The 26,223-nt window shown below is 35.2% G+C and overlaps 1 protein-coding gene across 2 annotated transcripts; it reads left to right on the top strand.

Annotated features, from left to right (window-relative positions):
• Positions 1-5,631: 5,631 nt before the first annotated feature.
• On the top strand, positions 5,632-25,524 carry LOC112526519 (integrin-linked protein kinase 1-like). Of its 2 annotated transcripts, XM_025136829.1 has the most exons (12): positions 5,632-6,187; positions 13,489-13,563; positions 13,939-14,034; positions 15,615-15,700; positions 15,787-15,907; positions 16,133-16,212; positions 18,384-18,446; positions 18,591-18,709; positions 20,769-20,854; positions 23,374-23,495; positions 24,908-25,019; positions 25,104-25,524. In XM_025136829.1, exons 1-12 carry the CDS (start codon positions 5,864-5,866, stop codon positions 25,194-25,196), a joined length of 1,377 nt encoding a protein of 458 aa, XP_024992597.1. In that variant the 5' UTR covers positions 5,632-5,863; the 3' UTR covers positions 25,197-25,524. The 2 variants fall into 2 exon arrangements, with proteins under 2 accessions (XP_024992597.1, XP_024992598.1); XM_025136830.1 differs by lacking the exon at positions 18,384-18,446.
• The last annotated feature ends 699 nt before the right edge of the window (positions 25,525-26,223 follow it).

Genomic DNA, 26,223 nt, shown 5'->3' on the forward strand with positions numbered 1-26,223 from the left:
TTATCAATGAATATATATATATATATATATATATATATATATAGTGTTTGTTTCAAATACAACCTGTAGTATTTGTACAACCAATGCAACCCAATAAATTGAGATATTTATGAAAATAATGAGAGTTCATTTATTATGATTTGAATATTTATGGAAGATAAATATGGTTCATTAATTATGATCAATACTTTATATTAGGAAACAATCAAAACTTTTACGAAATCACATATTAATCAAATGAAATGGACGGTTGAGTTTGAGTTGTATTGGTTGCACAAATGTCATGGGTTGTATAATAACCAACCTCTCTATATATATTCATTGATATATATATATATATATATATATATATATATTTATTCATTGATATTTGTATTATGTCAATGAGCATATTCATCAATTAATATACATCTGGATATCAAAATATTTGTGTTTCGAATTTGAATTAAGTTCTCTTTCTCCATATATTGCACCAAATGCCAATCTATCAAAGAGAATCAAAAGTGAAAAAGTTTGATGAAACAAAAGATAAAAAATATACTTCTATCGAGTCTTGGCATCTTTTCTGCAGATCATCATTTTGAGATTCGAACATCAGATTTTTCATTACAGTAATCAAATTTCAACCAATTTAATAATATCAATTAGAGTTGATAAGACGTAGAGAACTCACTTCAACGTGAATAAAACGAATTGCGGAAAGTTTTAACAGTTCTTGAAAAATTACTGAACAAGCCATCTATATTTACACTGTTAAATAAATTGTAGCTACTTGACTAAGTTCGACTTTGCTTCCCTTAAAACAAACTTCTCAAGGAAATTCCCCCTTTTTTACGGTTCTTTTTCTATCTTATATTCCCTAAGAATACCAACAAAATCACACATAATACAAATAATGAACAACTAGAAATAAAGCAGAGACATAAAGAATATACCAGAAACGACATGATATTATTTAAAAATAACTCTAGAAATTATAAACTTTTGTTCCCTTCGATTCTTCTCTTATAAATGTATAAAAAAGGAAACCCCTTTAACAAGCTTTCAAAGGATTCTGAGTAGTCGATAAATGGAAGGTGTATATGGGATTTTCAAATCTAATATTTATTAAAAATGAGATCGCTCATAGCAAGTCGGTGATAAGAGAAAACCTGGGAAGGAATCGGGTTTTCAGCATCTTTGGTGATGTTACCTACCAGATAAAAGGACTGCTAGGTGATCAAAATCGCTCAGGGAAGTTTTTTCCTCTTATTGTTTGTGTCAATACTCAACTTCGAGGTTGTTTGTTTACCTCTTAATAGTTCCATTAAGAGGCAACCTTTAAGTCGTTAAGAGGTAAATCTTGTTTGGCAAAATAAAAGTCTGCTTTTTAATGGTTGTAAAACCCTCTGAATGATTTTGTATTCTAGATCTCCCTTAACCATTAAGAGCCCTAATTTCATTGTACACAATTACCAAACAATTATATTTCATTTTGCACTATATCATAAGAGCCTCTTAATCATTCTGACCACTTAATTATTCTGCACCAAACCATTCAGCAATTACCAAACAGCCCCTTCGTCAGTCTGTTTGAACAACCTCCCAATAAGAAAATTTCAAGAAACTTATTTTCTTTTGACAAATAGGTAATTGATCTACATGGGTTACAATTCATACGAAATGGAGAACATGTGAAAAGGCCTACAAACAAACTCAAATTCAATAAAAAGTTTTAGGGGCTGTTTGGTAGTTGCTGAATGATTTGATGCATAATGATTAAGTTGTCAGAATGATTAAGAGACACCGATTCTTTGGTAATTGTTTACAATGAAATTAGGGTGCTGAATGGTCAATGGAGGTCCATGATGCAAAATCATTAAGAAGATTTTAGAACCATTAAGAGGCAGACTTTTTTTTTGCCAAACAAGATTCACCTCTTAACGATTCAAAGACTACCTCTTAATGGAACTATTAAGAGCTAAACAAACAACCCCTTAGTAGAGTATCAATGTGACTTTTAAAATTATAGAATAAATAATTGTGTGTCTTATATGAATTAACCAGTTACGAAAATATGTTAGAACGGAATTAAACTACCTAACAAGTTTTATCCTTGATTGTTAGGATGATGATAGACAATCCAACAAGTTTTGTCGTTAGTTGTTAGGACGAAACTGAACAATCTAATACATAGGACTCAAAAAGTAAATTGTCGTATTATTCTTTTTTCTACACATGGGAAAGTGTTTGATGGAAGAGTTATGAAGTGCCATAAAAATATGTTAACAAAATGATTAACTTTTCAAGTCCTGTGAGGTAATTCAACTTCGTTTTAACAGCTTAATGTTTCATAAGAATATAGTTTGTTAAGCTGGTTAACTTCGAATTAACAACTTCTTGTATTGCCTTATACAAAACATGCAATTGTTTACCTTATACACCAAAAAAAAACCCTCATTAAATGCTATATTTGAACAGTTAGGGGCTGTTTACCAAATTTTCTATTAAATCCTGTATGGATAAATTTATGTTGCTATTTACTTTTCTATTTGAATCAATAGTCTGAACAACAGAAATGACCAATTTACCCCTGAAGATGAACTACACGCTGTTTCATAAATTGTTGTTCATTTTTTAAGGCAAATGATATTTCTGAAAAATAAAACATTTAAATATCAAAACATAAATTTAAAAATTTATTTATATCATCTAAAGATCAAGACATAAATTCATTGATATCATCCAAAAATTAAAACATAAATTCATAAAATACTTAAAAATCCAAGTTCAAACACAAAGTAGCCAAGTTCAAATCCAAGTTCAAACACAAAAATCCAAGCTCAAACATTATTGACCAAACTATTTGCAATTTCATCTCTTAGAGTAGCCATATATTGAGTGCTATTAGCACCTCATTGGGAAATGTCCAGTTCTTCTTTTCCATTTCCTTCGACTTCTTCTTCGTTGTTAAATATATTATCCTCATTGCACTCCATAAACAACTGGTCTTGAATATTATATTTTTCGATGAAATTATGTATCACAAAGCAAGCAATTGCCACATTTCCTTGTGTTGTAAATGGAAAGGGAGCCATCTGCTTAAGATCGGAAATCTCGCTTTCAAGACACTGTAAGCACGTCCAATAATATTCCTGAGTTGGGCATGTGCATGATTAAACCTTTCTTCTTTAGTCAAAGCACGTCGACGTCGAAAATCTGCCAACCAATATCTTATGTTACGATATGGAGCCAAAAATCCACGAGCATTGGCGTACGCAGCATCACAAAGATAATATTTATCTGAAAAACCACCCACATCAATCGTATAATATACAAAGCAAAAAAACAAATTACAAATTGAGAATGGTTTATATCTTGTGGTGGAAAGGGAAAACCAGATCTTGGGTTAAAAGCAATTTCCCTAAGTATTCTAGAATCATGTGTTATACCTTCCCATCCAACCTAATCAAAAGTGAATATCATGTTGAAATCACAAATTCCTAGAACATTTTGATAACATCGACCACATCCTCTTCCCGTGTAAGCAGCTTGATGACTAGCTGGCACAATTGCATGTATGAGGGTACCGTCTAGAGCACCTATTGCACCTTTCATTAATAGAAAAAAGATTAAATACATGTATATGTGTGTGTGTATTTATATAAAACTTTAAAACGTCAATAATAAATCTTACCTGAAATATTTCTCTAAAACGTCTTTGATGACTAGACGTATTTAAAGTTGTAACAGAAGTTATTGGCACCACTATTTCTCTTGCGAATTCCATCATACCCAGTAAAACTTCATGGAAACAAACATGAACAGTTCTTGTAGAGCGTTGAAATCTACGTTTAATCACTCTGTAACACTTTTTTGTTATTGGGTTTCACCCGTTTGTTTCTTACCTATAACGAACATTCGAGCTAATAAACAAGGAAAAGACATGATAAACCCAAATTGAACCAACTATTGAACCAATTGTTTTAAAAAATAGATATTGAGCAACAAACACAACAATCAATCAACATCAGCTATGAGATTAGTTTTAGCAAAAAAACTACTTATAAACTAGCTTATAGGATTCATAATGTATGGTTTAACAACAACAATCAATCAACAGCAGCCATGTATTTTCAGAACAAGAAATGAGAACCAAAAAACGCAAACAACAGCTACGGTAGCGCAACAAACACAAAATAGAGCAGCTACGGTAGCAGCAAACAACAGCTATGGTAGTAGCAAACACATAAAAATTAACAAGAAATGAGACACCATACAACAGCTACGGTAGCATAAGGAATGAGACACCATACAACAACTACGGTAGCAGCAAACAACAACTACGGTAGCAGCAAACACAAAATAATTAACAGGCCCTAAGGTAGCAGAAATATAAACTATTTGCCATCAATCAACAGCAGCTACTGTAGCAGCAAACACAAGCAAACATGAAATATATTAAATGTAAAGCTCACAATAGCAAGAAACGATTAGGGTTCTTTAGAGGAGAAGTATAGTAGTTACCTTTGAAGAAGAAGAGGGCGTCGATCGATGGAGAAGAGAGCAATCAACCGATTAGGGTTCTTTGCAGGAGAAGAGGGCCGTCGATCGATGGAAAAGAGACCGTCGATCGATGGAGAAGAGACCGTCAATTAGGGTTCTTTGGATCGATTAGGGTTCTTTGTGTATCCGATGGAGAAGAGACCGTCGATCTAGGGTGTTTTCTTGAGAGAGGCGCGAGTATAATATAAGGGCAGGGATAGTCGTTTGACTTGGCTTAACCTGGACAACTCAAAATTTTCATTTGGGCAAATAAGCCCATTTCTGAGCAAATAAGCCCGAGGTAAACATGCTATTTTGTTTGTCCGAATAAGCCAATTTATCCATTAAGCTCATTAAGCTTCAAGTAAACAGGCCCTTAGACGTCCTAACAAATACATTTTGTTGCATTGAGGAGTGTGTCATGATAGATACACACATCTAAGATATACATAAGATGTAGATAGATTTAAACGAAAACGAAAACGAAAACGAAAACAAAATAAGATAATACGAAAACAGTCAAACCAGTGTAAAATCACATGGGCAATGTAAGGGTGTGCGGATGACGTGAATCACGACCTCAAGTCACAGCCAAAGTCGCGTGAATCACATGTGATTCGACCGTTTTCTTATTCTCTTATTTAGTTACTTTTCTCGTATGAAACTGATTCTAAGGCATAAAGCCATAAACCCTCATAAATTAGTGCAACAACTGTTTACATGTTCCTTGAAATCTAATTATTTTAAATCTAACAAAATTCTAAAAAAATAATAATTGAATTTGTTAAATACCTCAAAACTAATTATTAAACTTTAAAACATTACAATAATCAAGCTCACAACACAACACAACACAACACAACACATCCCCCTACCCTCCAAATAAAAATATTATTTGGTATTGGTTTTCAATATTAAGGGACTTAATAAGGGTACACAAAATCCTAGAGGGTCTATTTGTTAATCACCATAATATCAGGGATGTTTTATGAATATAAACTAAACATAAGAGGCTCAAGTAAAAATATTAATCTTCTCGGTTTTTTCTCTGTATTCGCGCAGCCTTAATGCCGACAGTTTGTCATCGAACTTTCCATCACTCGTTCAACGCAATTCTTCCTCTGTTCCATTCAAATAATTGGTAATCACATCTGCATCAACGACGAAAAGGGCGACATTTGAAGCTGCATATTTTCAACTGTTCTCTCATCGTGCATTGGATTTGTTATTGGTGCAAGATTGTTTCAATTGAAGAATTCGGTTAACAGTAGTTTTTTCTCTGATTGGGTTGCAATAAATTGTCTTACGGTTAGTGGGTTTTGATTTTTTTGGGGTAAAAATGGAGTCAGTACCACCGATTAGGTTTACGCTTGGGAGACAGTCGTCAATGGCGCCGGACCGGGGCTCGGGTTCTGATTCGGAAGATGAAGAGATTGATGGGCTGGATGCGATTGATCCTAGGGTTAGGCTAATGTTTTTTTCAAGTGAGGGTAATTTGGATGGGATTAAGGAGCTGTTGGATTCAGGAACTGATGTTAATTTTAAAGATATCGATAATCGGACTGCGTTGCATGTGGCGGCTTGCCAAGGGTTCTGTGATGTTGCCGAGTTGTTGTTGGAAGGAGGTGCGGAAGTTGATCCCAAAGATCGATGGGGTAGCACGGTAAGATTTTAACACTTTCTTTGTTTCTCTTTTGCAATTTAATCAATGATTTCTTGGTTACATTGATCATGATAATTGTGAATTTGTGGTAAATGGGGAACGGGAGATAGGGACTCAGGATCATTGATCATAGATTTAACGTTGATGACGGTACATTTTTTCGATCAAGTATGCAAAAGATTTATCAATTTGCTTTGAGTTGTTGCCATAGATTTGCCCTTTTATGTATGCCTAATGGCTATTGCCTTCTGGGATTTGCTGGATGAAGGAATTATACACAATGTTGGTGTATCGAAACTACACCTTGGAAATTCTGTTTTGATATATTATAGGTTGGTTTTGAGAAGCTATAAATTTGCCGAATATCTTATGTCAATATCTAACATACATCACCAATGATGTGTCTTATTGGAATATCATTGAATACCTTGATACCGTGCTATTTCATATACATAGCGAAAATTTAGCTTTTAAACTGGAAAAATGGAACCTATTAAGCTAAAATACGAAGTTGGATCTTATTGATATGGTATGGTACAATCTCATGTTGTACATGAATCATGTTCATTAGAGCATTGAAAATTTCATCTTGAAACAGTAGATTTTGTATATGTTGAATTTGGTAGAAAGACGAGGGATATGTTTTATGCTTGTTTCCTTCCTTTTATTTCTCCTTTGTTTAAGGGATAAGATTATGGTAGTGACTTAGTGTTAGCTATATAAACCCATGTAAATGACAAAATAGATCCAAAATAGAAGTATTATTTGTTCATGGTATTAGAGCTTTGATTGCTCTTCTCTACATCACCAGCCTTTCACCATTGTTGGCCATCTCACCCTTGATGGAATCTACAACTCAGTCAAAAACGCTAGCCGTTGTCCGTTTTTAGGATTGGCTAAAACTCTAGTCGCAGAAAGGTGTTATTAACTTATTATTTCCGAAAGGAAATACATACTTGATCTACCAAAAGAAACATGAATGCTCTCATAGAACCTCCAAGTTGGACTTAGAGAACCAAAAATGAACAAGTGCCAGAGGGAGATATTAAACCCTAATTGGGCATCTCACTAATCTTGCTTACAAAAAACCTGATATTGGGTGTGTGGTCAGTGTTGCTAGCCACTTTATGCATAACCCAATCCCAGATCACTTCACAACAATATGCAAGATTTTACGGTATTTGAAAATGACACGTAGGAAGGGATTATTCTTTAGAGAAACAGAAAACAGAACTTTGGGATATGCTTAGATGCAGACTGGGTTGGAAATGTAAATGGCAACTGATTAACTTCCAGGTATTGCTCTTTTATGCGGGGAAACTTGGTCACTTGGAGGAGTAAGAAAGGGTTGGTAGTATCAAAATAAGTGCTGAGGCATACTATAGAGGGTTGGCTCAAGGAATTCATGAAGGATACAAATCAAACGAGTTCTGTATGAGCTCGGTCAACACCTTACCTTTGATATTCAAATGATGTGAATAAGGCAACTATTACGTTGCTAAAAGTCCAATTCATCATGATAGGACTAAGCATGTTGAAATCGATCGACATTTCATTACTAAGAAGGTGACAAGTGAAGTGGTGAAATTAGATCTCACCAACTAGGGGTGCAGATGATGTGAGTCTAGCTCACATGATCAATATACTCGACTCAAACTCGAACTAGATAGCCATTTTCAAGCTCGAACTGGACTTGAGAACTCGTGACTCGTGAGTAGCAAAAAACTCAGACTCGAATTTGGAAGCAATTTGCTAAATTCGAACTCGTTTGAAGCTCAAATCAAGCTCGATCTAGAGCAAGCTCGAACTCGTTTAATGCATAACAATATTAAAATTTTGAAATAAATTCAAAATACATATAAAATAAATCCAGGAAATTAAAAAGTTTACGACAAAATTCAAAATAAATCCATAAAACTAATGCTTGCAACCAAAATCGAAACGAAGTCGAGAAAATTACAAGATTATAACCAAGTGTATCCATGAACAAAACAAAATACAAGTTAAACATGATCTCATTTCAATTCAATTTGCTGGTTCCGATAATGGAATGAAAATTTCCTTTTGTTGTTTCTCATTCTCCTACAATAAAAACAATTTTTTTTGTATATGTATAAAAATGAAGATAAACAACTAAAACATATTTAGACATTTACCTTATACTTCTTTTTTAGTCCATGGAGGGATCTACATCAATCACCCTTAGCACTGTTTTAGGCGAAAGAGAAGCTCTATAAGGATTTATTTACGCGACTATCAACATAAAAGTTGCCCCTGAAGCCATAGTAGTGATAGGAACATCCGAGATTTTTACAACCATCCTAGACAAAACTTGAAACTTGTTTGATTGTTTCTTCCACCAAGCTAAGACATCAAATTTGTAATCTTGACTGAAGACACACCCCTCATGAAAAATACATGTCAAGCTCATATTTCACACAAGGTATCAATGTTTCCTACTGAAAACATCCGACAAAAGTTCAATTAAACCACCAGATCCATCATTTCCTTCACGAGCATTTGATCCAAATTCACATTCCTCACTTTCGTCCACAATAGAAGAAGAATACATCCTCACATATTCATCAAAAAGCTAACCTCGTTGACTTTAGTAATACTAATATTTTCCCGAGCTAAATTTGGAGGAAACATTTTTGGGCATGCAATCTCTACAACCCTCATTTTCAATTTAGGGTCCAAAACGGTCCCATTTGACATCAACATGTTGCATTGCCCCCATTATTTGTCAAATCTCTCTTTCATGTTCTTTACCATACTTTTAACAAAATCATCTTAAGACTGAGATTGTTTATCCAACTTAACTTTAATCCTTTATACCTCATCAATAAACAAGTTATAAGTTGGATATTCAAAACTGAATGTTGAGTTGCTAGTGTCTTTAAACATTTTCAATGTATCAACAATTTTGCAATTTTATTCCACTCCTCTTCATCAAGACAAGCATCATAATTATGGTCATGCAAAGCATATTGAGAATATACTTGTCTAAACTTGATGGTGCAAACTAGCATGTCATATGTTGAATTCCAACGTGTCTTGCATTAAAGAAGTAACTTTTGATGCTTCACGACCAAAACGTTTGAGACACACATGACTGTAGTTTAAGAAATCAACAGGATCGTGGACTTCTTGATAATGTGCTTCACTTGTTGAAGGCCATGTTGAGCCATAATGTTAAGAATGTAGGCACAACAACGGATGTGAAACAATCTTTCACCTCAAATAAGCCTACCATTTGATTCAAAATTATCCTCCAAAATTGTAATACAAGAATCATTTGCAGATGCATCATCCACGAAAATTGTGAAAACTTAACATAAATACAATGATTATGCTTTATTAGTTCATAAATCATAAATAAAATAGAACACATATATACAAATATAGTAAACAAATCATAACTTACTTTGTCCTCAATTTCCCACTCCCTTCGGCATGGTAAGATGCAATCAACTATGTTTGCACCTTTATATGGAGGAGACAAACGATCAAAGTTAATCACCCTCTTTTAGAGCTTCCAATCAAGATCCACAAAACGAGTAGTAAGCACCATGTATTCAATTTTTTGTGGCTTTGACTTCCACAAATTCGTAGTCAAACTTATTTGTTTCACTTTCTTGAACAAATCTTATAGTTTTTTCCTTCTCAAACTCATAGACTTTGAAAGAGTCTGCTTGAATGGTAACTCGGGATACATGGTTTCATTTGGGTATTCCTCAACAGTACTGAAGGATGCTCATGCATAGTGATCCAATGGGCTATCCCCTCTCGCATCTTTAACATGTCAAGTTTACCATTATGTAAAACACATAACCGATCCAAATTGATTTGTGTCCGCCTTGAATCAGATGGCAACAAATTAATCATTTTTTGTTGCTCACATGCTTCACTTTCAACATACAAGATTCCAAGTGTCGGTGCATATGGGTAGTGCTCTTAAATTTCAAAAGAGAAAGGGACTTTTACAATACTTACACCTTACTTTCCATTGACCTTTTATCTTTTCAGGTTCAAGAAATTCATCCCCCACTTTTGATCTTCTTGGTCTCGTAGAGTTTTGAAAAGAGATCAATATCATCTTCAACTTCTTTATTTGTGGTGTTAAAAGGGGGGGGGGAGGGATTCAAAAGGTTCTTCATTAACCTCCATAGATACATCCTCCCCATCATTTAATTCATCATCAACATTCACATACAACTCCTCATCTCTTGAAACACCAACTGGCGTAGAAGATTCTTGTGGCTGATTAGACATCTCTAGAAATATAAATGCATTTTTAAATAAACTTAAACTCCAAACAAAAAAAATTATATAATCCCAAAACAGAAACATTGTAAGCCAAAATGCGAAACAAATTTTACCATATTCAGAAACAGAAACAGAAACAGAAACATTATAAACAAATTAATTAGATTCCAACTAAAAGCTAAAAACTAAAAATAGTAAGTAAAATGACTTGGCAAATGTGCAGATTTTGAGAAAATAAAAAGCAAGTAAAATGACTAAAAATAGTAGATTTTGAGAAGATAGAAAACAATAAATACAAAGAAGATTTAGTTAAGAGCACTGACATAAAAAACCAAAGGTTTATCGGCAAAATAGTTTCGCTTAAAAGGCATGAGCTTGTAGAGTGTAGATAAAAAAATATCGGTTGATGAATACCTCCACCACCACCAGACCTTGCAGCTGTAAGTTCGAATTTTTTTTGGATCAATTACTACATTGACCTCTTCGGCCTGAAACCAGAATGGTATCAAATATGGAAAAAAGAAACAGTATGTTCATGATATATCAGCGAAAATTACAGCACAATGACAACAAGGTACCGTTCTACGAAAAAAGGTGTACATGGACATCGTGTTACCTTCTATCAGCAGTGGTGGTCGGTGCGCGTCGGCGTCGAGATGAGGAACGGCGGTTGATTCAGAGATAACGAAAGAAATCATGGAAGACTCGTGGCTTGCGAGACGATCGATGGTTGATTTCTTGCAATTAGACTGGATCGCTGGAATTTTCAATTTTTGGGATTGTGGGAGAGAGAGGCGTTAGCTGTGGTAGCATGAGCAGGAAGAACTAGGATTTGGGAATTGGGACATTTGGGTTACCAATTACAAATTTATATTTTTCTTAGCTTTGTGAGAAGCAACTTGTTAAATTTATAATGCTTTGAAAATTTTAAAATTGGTTGTTTTTTATTTTAAGTTTCCAATTTTAATTTATTATCTTACTATTGATATTTTATATTAACTTAGTTGTTATTAATCTTTTACATTATATTTTACAAATTATATTATAAAACTAACTATATTTAAAATAAATTCGAGTATCCCACGAGCTTATCGAGTTTGAGTATCGGGTAGCTCGACTCGACTTGTTAGTATGTCCAATCGAGCCTACTCGAGTCGAGTGTTGACCGAGTCGATCTTGGGTAGCTCGCTAGCTGTCTCATCTCATTTTTCCCCTAGTCAAAACTAAACAACAAACTGCATACATCCTCACTAAAAGCACTACCAAGATCTTACTTTGAAGACCTCATATTGAAGCCGAGACTGGCATATACTCTCTCTAGCTTGAGGGAGTGCCAAATTCGGTAGAAAAATAGAGATTTATTTTACGCTTATTTCCTTCCTTCTATTCCTCTTCTATTTTAGGAATGGATTATGTTAATGTTAGCTATATAAACCCGTGTTGTATATGACAAAATAGATGAGAAATAGAAGAATTAATTATTTCTTCAGTATGGTCATGAAGAATAACTTCAAATTGGGTGGAAGAGAAAGATGTAGAAGAAGACGATGATAAAACTGAAGCTTCTGTGACATCCTGCTTTTTGCATTTTTCTCTTTATCCTCTCTCTTTGCTTTTTTTTTTCTTTCTTTTCATTATTATTTTTAGTTGATCAAAATTAACTAAATCCTTTCCCTGTGTGAATTGGTTTTTATCTTAGAAAGATTGCATATAGTCCCTAAATAACAGTTTAATACTAGATGAACTCTGTAAATTTGATATTTTAGTTTTTTTAATAGTTGATCATAGTTAACTAAAGTACTAAACCCTTTCCCTGTTTTAATTGATTTTTATTTTAGAAAGATTGCATGATGTCCCCTAAATAACAGTTTAGTACTAAGATGAAATGTGGAAATTTCTTTTTATTTGATCAAAATTAACTGAGCCCTTTTCCTGTTTTAATTGTTTTATTTTATTTTAGAAAGCTTGCATAAAGTCCCACAAATAACAACTTAGTACTAGATTTTTTCAAACTCATAGTATGGCTATAAAACTTTTCTATTGTGCATCTTAATCTTATTATACATATTTGTTGGTGTTTGTATTATAGAAAAAGATTCACAATGTGATATACGAAAATGAAGTATATAGTATTTATATACCTCAAATACTCATGCACACTCTTCACCTTTGGTGAGGTTTTAACCCATGACCTCTTGGGAGGCTGGACTCTACAGGTAACCAGGGTACCAAAGACCCTTTGGTGATAAACAACTGTAGTATGGGGTTTTACATGATTTTAACGCTTGTATTTCAAAAAACTAATGGTTATATCCAGTGCCTTGGTTGCTCGCTCAGAAAAATGAATTGGTTTCTAATCAACCATTCGTTTGATCACACGACAGAAGTTCCTAACTGATACCAGCATTAACAATAGATACTTCATACACCAATGCGTAGGTGCCGGAATATGAACATATTCGGAAATGGCCCACTAATATGCTGTCTAAATTACATGGTCTATGACTCTGCTGTTCCTAAATAAAGATCAAATAAGAAATAGAAAAATAATAATTCAGAAAAGAAGGTGAATGCAATGTTTTCTCTTTGTTTTCACCATTCTTGCGGACTTACCATCTCTAAGATACCAAAAAGAATAATAGCTGCATAGTTCTTAAAAGCTTCCCCATCATACCCTCTCCTTCATATTATCATGTAATTGTTGATGGTTCTTTTCTTCTCCTTTAGTCCTTGCGTCTTATTAATGATTGCACATCTTTGGCCATTTGAGAACGTCTCTGCTCCCTATGGTTAGTTTTATCATGCTTCTATCGTTTAAGCCTGTCTTGTTATAGTTTTGAAATCCAAAAGAGCATTAAAAGCTTTAAAGCTAGTAAAACTTCGCAAGAAGAAGAAATGTATATTTACACTCTTATACTTTCGAAGGGAGAGAAAAAGTGTCTCAACTGTTTATATTCTGTCTCTTGATGTTTGTCTTCATCGTAGACTTCACCTTGACTTCTTGCCGTTGAATCTTATATTTGCTTGAGCAGCCTCTGGCAGATGCAATCCATTACAAGAACTATGACATGATCAAACTCTTGGAGAAACATGGTGCCAAACCTCTGGTAAGTTCTTATGCTTGTTGTGTGTTATATAAACTTCTAACTGTTAGTTATAATTCACTCTCTTTTATGCCACCTGTATATAGTTAAAATTTTCTATTTTACTATTTGGCAACAAGGGGAAGTCTTTTATCACAAAATAGTTTTCTCAATGATATTCCACGATCAATACAATTGGCTGAATCCCGTGAAAAAGGCAAATCTCTTATGATACACCAGATCCGGCTCTGGGGTGGGCTGAAAATGAAACCAAAAAAGAAATTAGAAAATGGTGAAAACCAAAAGCAAACTCTATTCTTACAATCGGGGGGGGGGGGGTGTTCTAATGGTTTTTTTTGGTTGTTTCTCTCTCTTTTTTTTAATGTTATATATGCTTAGATGGCTCCTATGCACGTAAAAAATGCCCGCGAAGTTCCGGAATATGAAATCGCTGCTGAAGAACTTGATTTCACAGACAGCGTTGACATTACTAAGGCAAGTGATCTACGATTTTGTTAATTTTGCTTTAATTGATAATTATATACCCAGTGTATTTTCAGCATCTGAAAACTGTTCTTAATAATTATGACCAAATTTTATGGTGATGTTCTTTCCACTCTAGCATCCTTTCTATTTCGTGGATTTGCTTTTTCTTTGTTCTTAATGCCTTGTGGGCTGTTTGTTTTTTTTCCCTATGAGCTTATTGGTTTCTTCGCTAAACCATTACCGGTGTTTGTTTTTTTTACTTAATTTAATTATGTAAGGCACCCATGTATCTGGTCCAAATTCAGCTATCTAATTCGAGACATCTCTTAATAGGTTAAAAAGAAACACCCGTTAGATTCACTACCCAAATGAAAAATATGCAACATTATGGACCATTCGTTTGTATATTTGTTGTGGCCATGCTTTTAAAAATCAGTTAACCCATACGCCTAGAGGCGATCAAGGTCTATGCTTCTGCCGGTGGAATTGGAGGTGTATGCCTCCCACGGATGAGGCATTCATTGAGGCGTACGAAGGCATGAAATTCCATCGAGGCGTATGTGCTGTATTCTGCTCTTTGTTTTATTAATGACACCCTAAAATTGGTCTCTTTCCCTCTTCTCCTCATTCATGCATGTATTCTCCTCCCTCCCTTAGTACATCCGACCCTACCCCCCAAAAACCGACCTTCAAGATCAACAAATGCTTTTTTTGCTTGTTCTGATCTCTCAAACCGCACAAAGATTCTAAGAAATATTCTAACAGCTTCATCAATTGGATAGTTAATGAATTTAGTTTATGTTTTAATGCTTATAACTAGTAATTTTATGACTTACATAGTTAATTATGTGACAAATATTTTGTTTCAGTTATTGCAGTTGTACCAAGTCCGTTGTCAAACATTCTTTTATTGAGGTCATTGCTTGTGGTTAGTCAAACGTGACTTCTGAAATTAATCGACTCCATGCAAAACTTGTTATCATACTTGTTGACTCAACAGTAAATCAAAATTTTCTAGTCAGGGGATAGTAAGTAACTTGGTTAAACTCACCCACATATGGTTAGTTTTGATGTTGACCAACTCGTTTTTCTGAACAACAAATACTTGAATCCTTTTTGGAAGAATATGAATATTCTGCATTGATCTATTACCTTGTTGCATGTGCATATACAAAAGATCCTATAAAATTACTTATCTACCTACGAAGGGTGGTTTACGGGTAAAATTATATAATGTTTACGTACTTGAGGATTAACTGTTCAAGTTATATTTTCAGCGTGTCACCAAACAACATTTAAAATTATATAATGTTATATGTACTTGAGGATTAACTGTTGACATCTACTGGTACATGATGAATTATTCAAGTTGTATTTGTTGGAAAAGGTGTCCAAAACTATTTATTTTATAAAAAGAAGTGATGTAGACCTTTTCTTTGGAATATACGGTTTTTTTGGAGCTCTAGAACTAGGGCAACTCAATCTGCTGTTTGGCATAGCTGATCTGATCATGCTATCCTGACAATTGTTGTTTTTTTTTTATCATGTTGTATATGTTCCTCTGCTGAATGTGCGTTGGAACTTTCCAGGGTACCTTCACCATAGCTTCGTGGCGTGGAACTAAAGTTGCAGTTAAAAAGCTTGGAGATGAACTTTTTACCGATAAGGACAAAGTGTGGGTTGTTCATTTACCAACAATATGTTATGTGATTTTTAACTTAATAGAGTTATCTGCTTTTCTAATCCGCGGGTTATCAACAGGAGGGCTTTTAGGGATGAGCTCGAATTACTTCAGAAGATACGACATCCAAATGTGGTTCAGTTTCTGGGTGCTGTAACCCAAAGTAGTCCAATGATGATCGTGACAGAATATTTACCAAAGGTTTACCTTTCCCTAATCGTAAACCAAGGCCATTACTTTCCAACTTAATTCCCTTTTTTGACGTTCTTTCTTAGAGTGTTTATATAGAAAAATAATAATTGTCTACAGCTATTTTCTTTCCGTAGTTGTGTTCTTCAACTAGGTGTTGAGCTTACTAATAGGCTCCATAATGCATACATAATTACATATCGTCTTCATTTATATCAATTTTTGCATATACTGCAGGGTGATCTTCGTCCTTATTTGAAGAGGAAAGGGGCACTAAAGCCATTCACAGCTGTGAAATATGCCATGGATATAGCAAGGTACTTGTCCTTTTCCATGTTTGCTAAAATAAACACTGATTAGATTATCCAGTCCTTTATCAATGTCTTACTTTAACTATCCCTTTGTTTTTATCTACATAGTAATACGTTTTTCAGTACTTAATCGTTTCCGAACACAATTAAAATTGAAACTATGCATTCTTCTCCTTCCCATTTTCATGAGATTGGATGTTACTTGGCGGCATTTATGTGGACTACACAACATATATCTTTGAAGCAATGCCATTTTCTTAATGATGCCAACCTTTTAAGGTGTGGTAAGTGGTTTTGGGGATGCCTTGTTTGTGACAAAATGCAAGAGTTTTCCTTCGTATGTAATTTGTATATCAGCCAGAGGATAGAGTGAGAATCAAACATTATTCCGTTTGGGGTTTCCCATTTAGAACAGCAATGACAACTCTGGTTAGCTTGTGTAACTGAAAACTTCATCTGATACGTATTTCATAAGCAAACTTAATATTCCCATCAATTCTGGTACCAAGTGCTTACCAGTTATACCTAGATCTTGTTATTTTATGAACCAGTATCATCCTTTGAACCCAATGGAAACACGATAACAGTTGGCTTTCCCATCCCACTTCTGGTGGTTTCTGCTTAGGGGGTGTCTGGTTGGTTTCTATTAAGTCCTGTATGCATAAAATTGTCTGTGTGGTTTAATCTGGCTGTATTGATTGGAAAGGGTTTTTTTGGAGGGTCTTTTCGTAGATGGAAGTAGCATGTTTTAATTGGGAGGGGTAAGTTTGGAAAAATCTTGGCTTTCTGCAGAAAGCTCCTCCAGAAGCTTACTTAATAAGCCACTTTCTATATCATTAAGCCACTACCAAACAGTCATATATAGCTGACTGAATAAGCTGTGAGTCCATCAAGCTCATTAAGCTGCTAACAAACAGGCCCTTACTCTGCTTTAAGATGCTTACATCTCACAGCTTGGTATAGGACTTCTGCTTTACTCATATTGGAAACTATACTTCTTTAAGAAATGTACTATTAACCAGGGGTATCAACATGCAGTACCAAGACTGTACTTCTTTTCACCACTGGACTTTTGAAATCTGGTCCTCCTGGGCACTTAGGCTCTTTTTCATCATCAGGGGCTACATACAAAAACTTGCTATTGGTTTTCTAATTAACATTTAAATGAATGTTAATGTAGTCATTTCCTTTGCGTCAATTACACACTAATGTTTTCATCAAACATTGTTCCTCACAATTCTTTTCATTGGAAAACCAGCTCTCCTTAAGTGATAAAAAACAAGGCCAAAAGAAAAGGGGAGAGAGAACTCAGCAAGAAGTTAGAACTTCATACGGTTGTATCTGATATATTGTTGTTATAAATGACTTCTTTAGAAACAGCAAAAAGTTCTATCACACTGAATTGTTGACGGAGAATTATCATGCATTGCTTATATTCATGGTGAAATGATTGACTTCTCATACTGCATCAGTTTTCATGCATTATCGTATCTTGTTTTTTCTTGTTCATGCAAGATAGCACTTTTGGAACTACAAAAATTGTAATAATGGAAATAACACCCATGATTAGAAGTTATGTGTGGCATACACATGTTTTATATTTAGCATTTTCTTTTAAAAATGACGATAGAAGTCGCATGTAAAAGTATATAGTGGGTCTTTTCATAATTGAAGATCCAGAAAAAGATCCAACCAAGATTAAAGGTTTATTTTTAGTTTAGAGTAAATTACGTTTTTTGTCTTTATCGTTTGTATAAAATTGTACTTTCGTTCATGTAGTTTTGAATTACGGTTTTCGTCCGTGTGGTTTGCAATTCATTGCTATTTTCATCTCTAAGGCGAACTCCCACCTTTAAGTATGAGGGACGGAAACAACAATGAATTGTAAACGACAAGGACGAAAACAACAATAAATTGTAATTTGTAACCCATAAGGTCGAAAACAACGATGAATTGTAAACCATAGGGATGAAAATAGTAATTTCAAAAGTATAAAGACGAAAGTAGCAATTTTCAACAAACCACAGGGACAAAAAAAAGTAATTTACTCTTTAGTTTGTTTTGGGTGCCTTTCATGCTCATGAGAAGTTGAACTTGCCAAGCACCAAATTTTGATATGATCTGTAATACGATACTGACTGGAAGTCTTAATTGGTGTTTTTATTGGTATTGTTTAGGGGGATGAACTATTTGCATGAGAATAAACCAGAACCAATTATTCACAGGGATCTAGAGCCTTCGTAAGTTCTGCTACAAAGTTGATGTACCTGCCTTCTATATTCTTACTTAATGTCTGATAGCATTAGCATGAGAAAAATATTGCAGTCTGTTTCTTCTTAATTTTGTTGAATTCTTTCATTTTTTTTATGCGAGTAAGAAAACAGGAACATTTTGCGGGCTGATTCTGGACATCTAAAAGTCGCAGACTTTGGAATCAGTGAGCTGGTGAAAGTGACGGAGAAAGTCAAAAAGGAAAAGCTCATGTCTTATAGTGACACTACCTGTGAGTGTTACTTTGTAGATTGTACTGATACCCTTAAACCATGCTTACATAATGTGATGAAGCTAAAGTGTCTCTGTGAATATATAGACTGCATTAACAATTACCTGATGATTCAAATGTGAGGAAGGCATAATATGACTCACTAATATCAAATATATATGACATACTTCCAATGATAGATGAAGTGCTCACGATTGAGTAGCCTTATTACCAAAAATGTTTTAAAGTCTAGATCTTTCTTTTGACTTTAAGATTGTTAATCCCTGTTGAGTTATTAACAGTAATTAGGATGTCATCCATGTAGACCGATCATGAGACTTGTCTACCACTTTTACTTTGGAAGAACACCTAATGACAAACAACTCCTGATCATTGTATCATGCCATGCTTCTCAAGAACTAGAGAGAAACGGGAAAACCATGTGTTGCTGCTTAAGGCCGTATGAACTGACAACAAACCTTCGAGCCTCATCCTGAACAATAAACCCACAAGTTGCTTGGTGTCTGTTTATTTGCAGCTTAACGAGCTTAATGGGAATCATAGCTTATTTGGTCAGTTATAGGTAACCGTTTGGTAGTGGCTTAATGATATAGAAAGTGGCTTATTCAGTAAGCTTCTAGGGGGAGCTTTATGCAGAAAGCCAAGTTTTATCCAAACCTGCCCCTTCCACTTAAAAAACATACTCCTACCAATGAAAGATCCTCCCAAACAAAAACTTCCCCAATCTATACAGACAGATTAATCCACATAGATAACTTTATCCATATAGGACTTAATGGAAAACTAACCAAACAGCCCCTTAATATCAGCATCCTCCTAAAGGATTCAGTAGAAAATCAGAAGTAACAAATGACTGCTAACCCCAGAAGTTAGTAGATTTAGATACTTCCCTAGAGGGGCCCTAACGGATAAGATTTGCACAACAAATCATTAGCACCCAGTTATAACTTCTTAGATTTGCAAAATATAGTTTTCCCAGTCAACTGCAGATGTCATGGATGCTAATCATTCAAGTAATGCGGTGTCCAATAATCTTCCAAAGGCTGCATTCTTTCGTAACCTTAGTTGGAGGATCATCAGTCAAGTGTCAACAAGCCAAGTATATATATATATATATATGTATATGTATATGTATATATTGATATGTTTATATATTATAAGGGGACCACTCTATCCAGTGTGCTTTATTAAGCCTGATAGAAGATTAGAAGGTTTAGAAAGAACAAATGAAACAGATCCAACACAGATGAATTATGCTTATTCTTACCCTTAATTAACATTCTTAGGGGCCGTTTACCTAAACACTTATCCGGTAAGCACTTATCGGTAAAATTCAACACTATCGATTACTTACCGGGTAAAATTTTATTCACTAAAATGCATCGTATGCAACAATTTATCCCGGTAAGCGCTAACCATGGTAAGAGTCGTCATCCTTACTTACCAGGTAAGACTCTCGATTCTTGCCTTCGCTCTTACCGGGTAAGATTCTTAGTCCTTGACATATTCATCCGTTAAAGTAAAGTGACTTGGTAAGTGCTTACTCGGGTAAGCGTTTGGTAAACGGCACCTTAGACTAATCCAGATAGGAAGGGTGGCGACCAACATTCTAGTCCGACAAAGAATGAATGATTCGGATAATCAAACGAGCATCCGAACAAACCCATGGCTTGACCAACCCAGTAAGATGATAGGAAAACCGAAATTGCAGGGAACAACAGGAGAAAATTAAATATGAATCTGTTGCCATATCAAAGTTTACTACGGTGGTTGGAGATGGCTGAAGTAGAGCGGTGAAGATCTTCTGCTCTAAATGCATATTGTATATTACTGATTAAACTATGTATGTACTATATACATATGAGCTTTTGGCTCGAGATACGAAACTACAAGGAAAAATAAACTGCTACCTAGTACCTACAACCAACACTCTTAACCGTTTGCAAACACATACAGTGCAAAAATCAACAGATTAGTGCGAACATTTTGTTCTTATTTTAAGTTATGTGGATTAGCATAATGCATATTGAGTTTATGAGTTTTTTGTTTTCTATAACAGGGAGATATGTTGCTCCAGAGGTCTTTAGAAATGAAGACTATGATACCAAAGTCGATGTTTTCTCATTTGCCTTAATTTTACAAGAGGTATGGCTTTATAATCTTTTATTTTATTCTACAAACGTTCATGTATGATCTGTTTTTAAGTATTCGTTACATTGGCTAATTCCGGGGGTCTTAAGGGAAACAACCGCTCTACTCTTTTGAGGGTAGAGGTCTGTTCTGCATGCCCCCCTCCTGGCGACCCGACTCCACCCCTGGGTGGAATATACCGTGTTCACTTGGTTTCATTGTTAGTGGCTAATTGTAGAGATAGTTCCATATTTCTGAATGGAACCAAGCTGTTTGGTGTGTACATATCTGATCAATAGTGAAATATAATCTGACCTTCTATGGCTTTCCACTAAGCCATTGTGAATGAACTACATATCATGTGACGATATTGATCATGCAATTCAAATTATGAACTTTATTTGTTATTTAAGTTGTTAGTTTTGTTTTGCACCTCTCTTTTCTGATTTGCGACACCAGGCTATTACATAAAACAATTTAAATACGTCTTTTTCATGTTGATTGATCTTCCAAATTTATGATTAGGCAACCAAAATTTCCCTTCCTAACTGCAATTTCATTAGCATTTATCATGTAATTCACATTTACCAATACCTCTCTGATTTCCAAAGCCAATCACTTGAATTTATAAATAACATATTAAGCTAATCAGGCTGGAACCTTTCAGGTTCCACATCACTCATCTCTAAACATTTTCATCTAAAACACGGTTATACAAAACCTCTGATCAAAAGCCAATTATCTTTTCCTCAATAACATCCTTATTATTATTTCCAATAAGAACCATGTTTCTGAATCTTTAAATCACAAAGAAATAAGGACTTAGAGCCATCGTAATCTTAAAGGATATAATAGTAATAGTTATATCAATAAACACATACACAAATGCCACCCTTGTATCCAAAGGTATACCTCTCCTTGATATGTCATCCTTATCCCAAAATACACCTCTCCTTGATATGCCACCCTTATTCTAAAGTACACCTCTCCTTGATATGCCGTTCTTATTTCCTCATCAAAATTTACAGATTATTCCCAATCAGGACAAACCGAAGTCACAAACGTATTGATGGAACATTATCTATAATTTTAACCAGAAACAGTTTCAAAATGAATATTGTACACTCTTCCTTTATCATTTTGAAAAGAACAATATGACAATAACAAAATCCACCTTTGAATAAAATATTAACTTTTCTGGTCAACACAATAAACTTAGCCGGATTTCATATCCGGTCATGCGTTGGCCAGATTACCCAACCGGACAACGCTTCCAAAACATTGATCATAGATGAATCCGGACGGCACGCTAGCCGGACTAGGCCGTATCCAGACGACATGATAAAACGATAAAACGACACTTATCCGGACGACATGACAACCAGATGGAACGCGTATCCGGACGACACTACAACCGGATGGAACGCGTATCCGGACGGCATGCTGGGCCGGACTAGGCCGTATCCGGACTGCACGCTAGCCAGACTAGACGTCTCCGGACGGCTCGTTAACCGGTTTCCCACTTCTCTGGTCAAAACTATGACCGGATCATAGTTTCACATTTTACTAACACATTGTCTGGTCAATACTATGACCGGACATTCTCACTCCGGTCAACAAATTTCAATGCATAATTTGATATACAGAATGTGTAAAATCATATGAAAAGTTTGAACCACTCACCTTGTGCAATCTTTGAAAACAAGATTGAATCCAACTTCAGATTCCAAGTTAATTGTAAGCAATCCGGACAGACTCTCTCAACTCTCTCTCAGGTTTCCAAAATGGCAAGAAGCTTAATTTATGAGCCTCCCCTCATATTTATACCCCAGTCGTGGGCAAAAGTTTCACTTGTATCTTACGGGTCTTACTTCTCTTGCACAAATATTTAAAAGCCTTCTATGTAGCTACAAATATTTGGAGAACTTCCAATTCACATTGATTATGAAGTTGGAAGCTGTCATTTTGACTTGAAAAGACAGTCGTAGAGCAGGATGCCATCCACCAACCCCTAATTGCCAAAATAGAATTTCCCTTTTGCTACCTTGAGAAGGATACTTATGAGTCAGAGTATATAACATGCTTAAATTGCTTCTCTCTCTCTCTCTCTCTCTCTCTCTCTATATATATATATATATATATTGAGGGACGTAACCATTCAAATAATTGAAGCTGTTTCTTGGTTTTGATTCACATGTGCATCACGGACAAATTGCTTACAAATTACTTGTATGCACATGTGCATACCGTCCAGGTGAATGGTTACCAGGTGTTCCTCAGTTTTTCATTTTTTCCTGTTTTCCGTTGACCCGACCCTATATATGTGTGTGTGTATATATATATTGCTTCATATTCCTGGTTATTATGTGATTTATTGGCAAGTTTCCGCTAGTCATGTCAAGTTGTGATTAGCTAATCTTTTGGCCATTTATAGTTTGTACATGTTCTTGGTTATAATGTGATTTATTGACAAGTTTCCACTGGTCATGTCAAATCGTAATCTTCTAATCCTTTGTTTTCTTCATCTGCTGAAGATGATTGAAGGCTGCCAACCATTTTTCATGATGAGTGAAGATGAGGTACCTAAAGCATATGTTGCGAACCAACGCCCTCCCTTTAATGCTCCATCAAAGTGTTATGCCCACGGTCTTAAAGAGTACGTGACCTCTATTTGTTATTTTAATTGCATTTCTTGTGTAAGAATGTGCTTTGTTTCTTATGTTACTTACTTCATTTCACTTGATCTTCCTATCTTTCTCCATTATTTCATATATGTTGCAATTTACTTGGTTTTTATATCAAATTAATTGGTTGGTAATTTATAATGGGTAGGTCTCTACTATACACATCTATAATAAAAATGGAAGGATCAACCATATAACAAATAAGTACTAATTGCTCATGTTCATGTTGATGTGTTATGTGGCACCATTTAGCAGAGGCGGACCTAGATTTTTTTTTGGAGAGGTGGCACCATTTGACTATAAGAAAAGAAGCTATGGATATTTTTCACAAAATCATCATTAGCCTTTTGGTTATTTTCTTGCTTTTCGTGTGATGTCCTTTGTTCGAGTCTTTTATTCCAAATTCTTTTTAGCAACATAATGAACCTGAAATTAAGAGCTAAACACTAAGAAAATGATACAAATGGGATTCAAATCCGTGCCTAGAAGGGAGAAGAGACTATGCAAATGACTCTGCCAAAAGAAACTTGTGTTGTTATTGTAGTTTCAAAATATATATGATGGCCCCCTAACAAAATAATACGTTGGCACCTTTCCCGACCCTAAAACTTTTTACACTACAACGGAGGAATGAAGAGGTGGCCCTTGCTTCCATGTGCACTATAGTGGGTCCGCCCTTGCCATTTAGTGAGCGTAGCTAGTTTGGGATTATGAACCAATATTTAACCTTGTAATAAATGAACACATCCATTTCCTATGTCTATTGAAGTTATATTATTGTTGAAAAATCAATGTTTCTTCGGTAATCATGGGTGTCTGGGCCAGCTTAAGCCATCCTTGACTAATCCCATAGGGTCTTGAAGATGATAGTCAGGAAAATCTCCAGTGGCCCTAATGAGACTCGAACTAGCGTTCTATCGAGGGGAGCCCCAAGGCCTAGTTTTTATTTGCCAGTTGAGAAGTACAAATATTCCCAGACAATATAAATGTATACATTCATAGATATACAATCAATATGTCCATTGAATTGAATCTATTTTGCCTACTTCTTGCATAGTTTGTTTTGGATGTGTTTGCCTTGTGATTAAATTTGAATCATGGAGGTTTGATGTTCGTTAATCTAGTTTGAAATCTGAAGCTGATTTCTAGTAGAATATTAGTGTAGATGTCCAAAATACCCTCCTATACAGCCCCCCCCCCCCCCCCCCCCCCCCCTCAGAAGACCTTTGTATTTTAAATCCTGACAATATGTGTAATGACCAAAATACCCTTTGATACCTGTCTTTGGGAATGAGATTATAAAGCTCATGAGGGGTTATGAAGAATATAAAAGGTTAACGAGCGTTCTTTTCTTTTTTTCTTAATCTTTGCAACTCTTTCACAGGTTGATTGAAGAGTGTTGGCATGAGAATCCCGAGGAGAGACCGACGTTCAGGAAAATAATCACTCGGTTGGAATCAACCTACTATTCTATAAACCGTAGGAGGCGTTGGAAGGTACATCTCTCTCCGTAAAAGGTGCAACAAGAATTGCTTTGCTTTGTGTAGCGCACACAGTCATGGTGTAAAATTGTGGTTCAGGTCCGACCGTTGAGGTGGTTTCAGAAAATGGAGATGATGTGGAAGAAAGAAGATTCTGAAAGAAGTAGTCGTGACCGTTCATCTCACATCTAAAATGATTAACGGTCTAAAACTTGTGTGCCCTATTCAACTCATGAACTAACCATCACGGAAGCTAGAAAAGACGAGAGAAGGTGGTCTGATGACAAAAAGGCGTTGTGCAATGATATTCTTTACAGGGTTTTGTCTACATATCGATTTTTTGTTGTTTACAATGTCGTTTTTTCGTTAGGATTTGTCGTCGTGAAACAACTATTGAGTATTATTGTGGGAAAGGTTGAATAAGAATATGGCTTGAGAGACCATATAATACTTGTACTGATTCATTGAATTGCATATGCTAATAGCTAGAGAGAGATGATCAATTGAAAATCATGAAAAAGTTGAGAACCGTGAGAACAATAAATTATGTGTTGTATGAAGTCCCTGAACTATTACCATGATCATCATCTTCATCTTCTAAGTCAGTACTTCTTTTTCTTGAATTTGAACCCTACCCTTCATCCCTTATAGGATCTTGATTTCATCAGTCAAAGACCTACCAGCCTAGTGGTAAAGGCTTGGGCATGGCATAGTCATGAACCCGAGTTCGAGCCTTGGGAGAGGAGTGTTGGCGACATTTAATTGAGGCCATGTTTAGCCTCCAAATTTGCCGGGGATTAGTCGGGCTTTGGCCCGGACACCCTTACAAAAAAAAAAGAAAAAAAGAAAAAAAAAAGAGGGGTTTTCAACAATTAATGGATCTTCTTCCCTTTCTGTGCCGCCTTCTTGAGAAATCGATGTTTCATCTTCTTGTTGTACATAATGTACACCAAGCTATTCATTTTCCCTGTGGTTAGGCGATTTTTCGTGTGGACTTGATTGAGCGTACTCCGGTCTTCATTATACCTGGAAGGTGTGTCATATAAGTTGACTTTCAATATTCATTATATGTGGCATCATCTTTAACAAGCCTCTCCATACAATTAAACAATCCCTTTGTGATCTCTGGATGGTTAGATTTACCGGGAGTCTATCTAAATTGAGGATTCAAGAAGTATCCGTCTGCATGTAAATCATGATGTAACTGATGGTCCCACTT

This window comes from Cynara cardunculus (assembly GCF_001531365.2).
Source record: "Cynara cardunculus var. scolymus isolate 2C chromosome LG 14, CcrdV1, whole genome shotgun sequence".
Taxonomy (NCBI): domain Eukaryota; kingdom Viridiplantae; phylum Streptophyta; class Magnoliopsida; order Asterales; family Asteraceae; genus Cynara; species Cynara cardunculus.